Below are 8450 nucleotides of genomic sequence, written 5' to 3'. Positions count from 1 at the left end.
ATGCAAACGAAGCATCAGTTCTAGCAAAAGGAACTTTATTCTGGAGTGTTGGGGAGCGACTAAATGGCACAAATAGTCACTGCTCTGCATTCCCAGACTTCAAAAGTGCTTTAACTTTTTCTTTCCCTTTTTGGTATTCTTCAGTCACTGAGAATATACTCAGTAGGAAAACTCTGCTAAGCTTTTACTGTAGTTAGAAAGCCCTAATTTTGCAGCCAGGCAAGGACTTGGCATGGAATTAACAGAGAAAATGTTCCACTCCATGAAACCCTTTTAGTTTAATGTTTAGCTGGAGAATTTAGGTGCTACAATGACTTTTGTGTCTCGTTTATTTTGTAGAAGTAGAGATATATTTTATTTTACAAAAAAAAAACAAGTTCAATGTATTCTTAAAGTAGAGAAAAATGATAATTTGGTATACAAAGTATAAATTTAGGCCAAGTTTCAAAGTTAGGTTTTATTAAGATTTTCATGGTTAAAAATGTCCTAAAGTCACATTAGAGGCATTAGAAATGGACAATGATCCTGAATTACTCCAAAGACTTACTTGTTCTTATGGTAGCCACAGACGCCATGAGTCTGTCTTCTAGATTTTCATGCATGTGCATACAGTAAGGTGGTAGGTCCATGCACGTGCAATAAGGTGGCAGGTATGCGTGCGTGCAGAAAGGCAGCTGGTACACACACATGCAGTAAGGCAGCTGGTACGTGCACGTGCAGTAAGGCACCTGGTACACACATGTGCAGTAAGGTGGCAAGTACACGCGTGTGCAGTAAGGCGGCAGGTTCACACGCATGCAGTAAAGCAGCTGATACATGCGCATGCAGTAAGGCGGCTGGTACACGCACGTGCAGTAAGGCAGCTGGTACACGTGCATGCAGTAAGGCAGCTGGTATGCACACGTGCAGTAAGGCGGCAGGTACACTTTAGGGTTAGAAGTTGGCAAGGGGGTCGAGAGCCACAACCCCTCATTTTGATGGAGTCATATAATCTTTTAATATGATTTCACAGCCATTTTACATAGTTTCCCTCTCCTAAGATGAAGGGTAAAGGATTACTGTTAAAAAGGATTGTCATAAATTTCAGAGGGGCCCCTGGTAGAAGCAAAGGCTGCAGATGAGAAGCTGGGCAAGCTGCCCCTGCCAGGTCCCGTGGCCACCAAACGTGGCGTGCTGAGCTGTATGCTGTGCACCCGTTCTGACATCTCACAGCACCCACCAGCGTCCCCTATGGAGATGTCACTAGGAATTTACTGTCATGTGACAAAGAGGGCAGATGACCTTCAACTTCTAGAACGTTTTCTCAGTGCCCTAATGCCGGAATAACACTGACAGGTTGGCGTGCATCAAAAAAAAAAAAAAAAAAAAGTGGCCCCATGATAACGAAGACAAAGAACTAAGAGAATTATAAAAAATAAGAACATATACAGAGCACCAGGAGAAAGGCCAAATGAGGTCAGGGACAAGGTCATGTGTATAAAAAGTCAGAGATTGGGTGCAGGGGTGATTCAGTGTTAGAATTCTCGCCTGCCGTGCAGGTAACCAGGGTTTGGTTCTCTGACAGTGCATTCTCCCCGCCTAAAAAAAAAAGTTAAAGAACTGCGAGGGGAAAGCTGTGTGCTACATAATGAGATCAGTTCCAAGGGAAACTTCTAAAGGAAAGTCAATTTAGCTAACATTTTTATCACTTGATTTTCTTCCATTACATGCTTTCACTTATAAGTGGGCTACATGATATGCCACAGGGAAAGTATCGTGTCTGTGTGTGTTTTTAATCCAAAAGTGGAACACTAGCATTTTAAGTATTTATAGCTTAACTTAATTTCAAAGCTTTAAGAAGGAACATTTTGGCATCTTCTATATAAAATTTATGAATTTTGAGCAAATTTGTGCAAGGCTTTGTCCAATCCATCAGCTTCTTGTTCCCCCAAAAGATATTAATACATTTTGGAATTTATGGGCTGTAGCATTTCATTTTTAAGCCAAGAGAAGTCTTAGTTTTAAAGTGTTGAGGAATATTCCTATTTTAGTTCTACTTTAACTCTGGTCTGGACTTTAATCATTAGCAAGATTTAATAGTGGGTACAGATCATTTTAGGTATGTATTAAAATCTTTTTTAACGTATTGGAAAGTTGTATTTCTAAATACAGAATATGAATGCCACATGCGTATAAATCCTGGAAAAAATTAGTCATAGAAAGAGCAAGGGCCATGATGGTGCAGTGGCAGGACTCTCGCCTGCCGTGCCGGAGCTTCCCGGTGCCCACCCATGAAAAAAAGAAAGAGCAAGAAGACACAGAGCTTCAAAATTAAATACTATGCTTTGAAGAAACCATGTGAACATCTCTCGAATCTTTTTCTCCTAACAATATATTCAGCCATTACCTTCCCTTGAAGTACAGTGAATAAAACATCTTTACCTGGAGTCTTGAATATTTTCTGATAGTTGTGCTGCCATGATAGCTGTCTTTCCCCAAAATAGCCTGGATGAATTTCATGATTCTCACAGACTCCCCCACGTTTACTCTTGATCTACACATTTATACTAAGTGCTGAAAACCCAGGACCACGCAGTGGATTAGAAGAGAGCATATTACCTTCAATACCATCAACTTTTCGGGGGTTCGTTTATGTTTTAAAATATGTCTGAAACTGGAAAAAAGGCTTTCATTTTATACGCCTTTAAAATATATGTATATGCTTCCCTTTCTGACTTTGAGGTTCCATTTTATGGTGTCTTCTTGCCTAAAATTCCTCTTATTTTTATGCACAGTGGGAGGCTGTAAAAACAACAGATTTGAACTCTCCTATGTGTGCTATTAAGGGGGAAGGGCAGTTGTTTGGTTTTGGTGCATTTTGGAACATGATTGCAAGAGCAGGAGTGAGCATGTGAGGCAAGAAGCCTCGACCCCTTCTTGCCTTTGTGGAATATTCCTTAAACCCCCGAGAGGCTCTGCTCAGCCTAGGAAGAAGCTCAGACCTCGTGGGGGCTCTCAGCGTTCTCTGACCCGCTTCTCCTGACAAGTCGGAAGAAGGGTCGGGATGGCCTCCAGGATGGCTGTTTCCAAAGCCCGTGTCTGCACTTACTGACTTTGTCGAAGGAGTGAAATGAATTTATTTGAGCAGTCTGACCTTGAGGTGACTGAACTAAATTTCAATTATGGAAGTGACTACCACTTCCACTTGCTTACACATTTTAAATTGCGCTTTGGCAGTTGAGGAGTTTATCATTTTTAACACGAGAGTGGGAAACTCACTGGCCAAGTAGGGAAACTAAACTGAACACCAAAGAGTGAAAGGATTTAAAGACAAAGCACATCTATGCAGCGCTTACTTCAGCCTAAACAACCTTTAATAAGCCGTCATATCCCGGCGCCCAGAGCCATAGGCAGCTGCTGGAAGAGAAATGCTTCTGCCCTGTAGGAAATGGCCAATTGGAGAATCATTGCAGTAGCAGAAAATGGGCTTAAGTGATATGAAGATAGAAGAAAGTGTTGGCCAAATCAACACATGCACTTTGAGCCACTTCGTTTAGATGACCACTCTGAAGCATTTTGAAATCAAACCCTGGCGTGAGGCATGCGGATTCCCTCTCTAACACTTAGGAATGGAATTTGCTTCATTTTTCCTGAACCAGTTTACCTTCATTATGAGACATCATGAAGTCATATGCCTGCTAATTGGTCTCTAAATATTTATTTCATCTCTTGGTTGATAATACTTTGAGAATCCATGGAGAGGGTTTATTCTATTAAAATCACCATCATCACAAAATGTTATCAGCCATTCAGGAGTCTAGTAATGAACTAGGCTCTACAGAGTGCATTTGACAGGACCACGCTGGCTTCCACCGATGACAGCCCTATAAAGGAAAAGTTGTAAAAGGAATATAGTGTAAGTAACCCATTCCTGGAACTGTGAGTAGGTAATGATTGTGAAAGTAAACGTTTGTGCCTAAGTAAAGAGTGTAAGTGAAGTACATTGCACCAGAAGTGCAAATCTAGTTAGGATATGATATTTCAAAGTTTGGCAACCTGTATCCTGCTTGGAAGAGATCATTTTATTTTTTATAAAGGCTCTTTCCTCCTGGGAAGGGCGGACTATTATCTGCAGCCTCGTCAACAGGCTCTCGTTTGGCGGATCACTAGGGAAGTGGCTTTGCCACTCCCTGCCCTATCTTGTAGACACAAAAGCCCCAGAAAAAGAGAGGATTGGTGGTGGGTGGAGAGATGGAGGGATGCTTGGATGAACAGAGGGGTGGAGGGAAAGATGGATGGAGGAAAGAGTAGGTTGATCGATGGAAGGATACATGAATGGGTAAAGGGATGGATGGAGGGAAGGGTGGAGAGATGGGTGTATGGAGTGATGGCTGGTTGGATGGATGGAGAGACACATGGATGAATAGAGGGATGTGGGGAGGAAAAGATGAAGGGAAGGATGGATGGAACTACACAAAGGATCAAAGAAACATTCAAGGCTACTCTTCGTGATTAAAAGAGATGTTTTTGCAGTGTTTTCTCCAAACCAACATTTTTAATTAATTATATTTTCCCATTAAACTAATATATCATTCTCTTTTAAAATAAAAAAAAAAAGCCACATCTACAAGATGCTATTATACAAGCATCTTAAGACTGAGCTAGCTAACCTTTCAAAAGAAACAAGTGTTAAAGGCAAAACAATAGCTTATGTGTTGTCAGGAATGTGATAAAATTTGTCTCAATCTGCCTAATTATAATAATAATAGCAGTAACAATAGAATAGCTAGTGTTTATTATATGCTTTATCATATGCCATAATACATATGGTAGCCACTGAGCTAAACGCAGACAGCCTCTGTCCTCATAGAGGCACAAAATTACTTCCCTAACCATTTCTAAATGAATTTTCCTGTGTTACCACATTCTTTTCAAAATTCTTTGCAATGAGAACCCACGGTATGCAGTAAGGGGCATTAGCAGTGTGTCAGGCTCGATGTGACAGGCCTGAAGTCGAGCAGAGGTTCAGAGTGCACCCACAGAGGCCAGACCACCTGCATTTGAGCCCAGCCCTCTCTCAGTAGCTCTGCAACCTTATCTCTTTCTTGCCTTCTCTATGCCTAAATTTTCTCATCTAGGAAATGGGGATGGCAGCTGTTCTAGTTTGCTAGCTGATAGAATGAAATATATGAGAAACAGAATAGCTTTTTAAAAGGGGAATTTAATAAGTTGCTAGTTTACAGTTATAAGACTGAGAAAATGTCCCAGTTAAAGCAAGTCTATAGAAATGTCCCATCAAGTGCATCCAGGGAAAGATACCTTGGTTCAAGAAGGCCGATGAAGTTCAGGGTTTCTCTCTCAAGTGAGAAGGCACATGGCGAACACAGTCAGATTTTCTCTCTCATCTGGAAGGGCACATGGTGAACACGGCATCATCTGCTAGCTTTGTCTCCTGGCTTCCTGTTTCATGAAGCTCCCTGGGAGGCATTTTCCTTCTTCATCTCCAAAGGTCGCTGGCTGATGGACTCTACTTCTCGTGGCTATGTCGTTCTGCTCTGCTCTCTCTGAATGTCTTTCATTCTCCAAAATGTTTTCTCTTTTATAGAACTTTAGAAACTTATCAAGACCCACCCAAATGGGTGGAGACACATTTCTCCCAATCCAGCTTAACAACCACGCTTGATTGGGTTACATCTCCAGGGAGATGATCTAATTAAAAATTCAAACATACATATTGAATAGGGATTGTCCTGCCTTTGAAATGGGATTTAGATTAAAACATGATTTTTCTAGGGGACATACATCCTTTCAAACCAGCACAGCAGCAATGCCTACCTCTCAGGGATGGCGATGTGATACCTGTAAAACACCTAGAAACATGCCTGGCACATTGTCATTGAAGTTTTACATAATGAATTGTTCTTTAACCTCGGTATTCTCAGTATTCAGGTGCTTCTGTTATGTGAGGGAAACCTGTAGAATGATGAGCTTTAGTGGATTTGGAAAAGGATTGTTGAACCCAACCATGGGTCTCGGGTAAAGAACAAATGACAAAAACAAAACAATGTAAAGAGCGAGTTGGGAGAACTGGAAGAAAGTGCATTTATTTCATCTGAGATTCCGTAGCTCATACTGACCACACATTCTAACAATTACGTTTGCTGTTAATTAACAAAAACTTAAAACAAAACAAATAAATCATCACATGTAAGTGATGTTTAATAGACAGAAACAAACTTTTAAAGAGTAAAAATAAAGAGATCAAACAGCTTGGTAAGGAAAGGACTGGTAACCACTGCTCTAAAACTTCTGTGAATCTTAATGAATTGAATTATCCAGTGATTCAAAAATGCCAATCACATTATACACTTAGGTACAGTTACCTCCTGCTCATAATTTAGGAAGATCTCCTTAAATTTCCTGAGTAATCATCAAAGATTATCACATTTTAGACCAAGAGGAGATTTTAGAGATTAGTTTTATTTGGTTAATTGACTTAAGATAGATAGTTATTACTTTGGAAATTTAATTCCTTCCTTTCCTAATTCTCTGAAAATGTGTATTGCTGTGGAAGCATCTTAGTAAAAGTTATAGAAAATGATATTGGTCTGTGGCAAGATGGAATATTTTCCTACACTGTGTGCTCCCTTTGGATCATGATAAAACTATTTGAGGGTCATTTAGCACCCATCTGTTATGCTTTTAAAGAGCACTTCCGTTTAAAACAGATTTTGACAGTTATCCTTTGAGCTCATGCACAGATTTTCTTCAAATACCTGTGTAGCCCACTGAAAATTGTCTGATACTCGATAATTCAGAATTTCCAAAAGAAAATGAGAGAGGAGCTCTCAAAAAGTACTCAATCATCCCTCCATGGGTAAATTTGGTGGGCTTCACAAGAAAATCAAAGTTAAATTTGTTGTCTAGCTAATTAGAGTGTTTAACTCTCCACAAACACTTTTAGAAGAAAGACTATTAATTTTGTTTATGAGTTGAAAATTAAAACACTGTTATAAATGTAATTTTAACCATTAATAGGATGGGCATTTCCTTGCTCAAATAAAATGTACCTCACTTCTAAAATCGGTGGTACAGAAAATGAAGGTTATGCAGGAAGTCAAGAAAAGCCAATAGTTCCTAAAAACAAAGTCCTTCCCAAATGAAGATGCAGGCTTGAAGGATGCAGGTCTTAGTCTCCTGGGTGGCTTTAAACAATGCAATGCACTGTCCCCAGGACAAAGCCTGAAGTCCAGGTGTCGGCAGGGCCGGGTCCCCTCCTGCCACGTGGGAGGCCTGCGGGGAGGTGCCCGTCCCCGGCCTCTCTTTCGGCCCCCGGCGGGCCTGCCGGCCACAGCATTCCTTGGGGGTTGGCATAACTCAATCTCTGTGCAGCTTCACCTGACCGTCTTCCTTCTGTCTGTCCGTGTGTCCTCTCCCTTGCTCATGAGGACGCTGGGTCACGTTTGAGAAGGGCCCACCCTCTCTGCCAGGGCCTCGGTGGGCCTTGAATCCCACGTGCAAACTCTCCACTTCCAGCCAGGGCGGCAGGCACGCGGCCGGGGGTGAGGGCTCAAGCGCAGGTTCTGGGGTGCGCGCGGCCCACGGCGGCACTGATGGGGTGCTGTTCTCCAGCTTCCACAGATGACAGTGCGGCCGAGAAGAAGGGCGGCCCCCTCCACACGGGCCTCATCGTCGGCATCCTCATCCTGGTGCTCGTCGTGGCAGCCGCCGTCCTCGTGACGCTCTACATGTACCACCACCCCACCTCGGCCGCCAGCATCTTCTTCATCGAGGTAAGCCCGCCGCGGAGCTGCAGCCGGGCCGGCCGACCAGCCGGGACTGAAGGCTTGGCACGTGAGAGCTGGCCGCTGCGACCGCACACACACCCACACGCTCATACACGCACATGGACTGCACTGGCCGAATCCGTGTTGTGCTTCCAGGTACAGAATTTAAGTCCACTGCCAGTCCCTGGGGGCAGGGCAGGAGGACCAGGGCCAGTGCCAAGTCCTGGGGCCGGGAGGCCTGCGCCAGGAGTCCTGGGGGACACGGGGTATGTCCACGTGGCCGCGTCTTCCTCCCCTCTTCCAGAGGACCAGCCTTTCTGGGACCCAGTATGGGCAGCAGCGCTTCTTGTTTTTTGTCTTTTTTCTTTTTGCATTAGAGAAGATAGCTTTAATTGTAGTAGAGTCTTTTGTAGAAGAGTGAAATTGAATTTCTCTATATATGGCCAGGTCCCCAGAACAAAGTTAAGTGAGAGAAGCAAGCTGCAGAACGATGCCTATAGTACAATATCATGCGTGTAAATATTGCATAACATGACACAATACTGTATTTTGTTTATTTATGGTTCGTATTTTGTTCAAGTTTATTGTTATTATTAAAGAAGTTGTAAACTTACGGATATATCATGCAGAAAATGCAGAATTCTCATATGCCCCCCCCCATTATTAACGCTCTGCAGGGATTTG

At 42.6% G+C, this 8450-nt stretch overlaps 1 protein-coding gene across 1 annotated transcript in view; it reads left to right on the top strand.

The window, feature by feature from the left end:
• PLXDC2 (plexin domain containing 2) overlaps window positions 1-8450 on the top strand; it is a 372398-nt gene that overhangs the window by 322294 nt on the left and 41654 nt on the right. Inside the window, exon 13 of the mRNA XM_077154385.1 lies at window positions 7612-7772. Coding sequence (XP_077010500.1) covers window positions 7612-7772 — 161 coding nt within the window. The remainder of the gene's footprint in view (window positions 1-7611; window positions 7773-8450) is intronic.

This window comes from Tamandua tetradactyla, chromosome 1 (genome assembly GCF_023851605.1).
Source record: "Tamandua tetradactyla isolate mTamTet1 chromosome 1, mTamTet1.pri, whole genome shotgun sequence".
Lineage (NCBI taxonomy): Eukaryota > Metazoa > Chordata > Mammalia > Pilosa > Myrmecophagidae > Tamandua > Tamandua tetradactyla.
The sequence above is the reverse complement of the archived record's forward strand: the minus strand, read 5'-3'. Positions and strand labels throughout refer to the sequence as shown.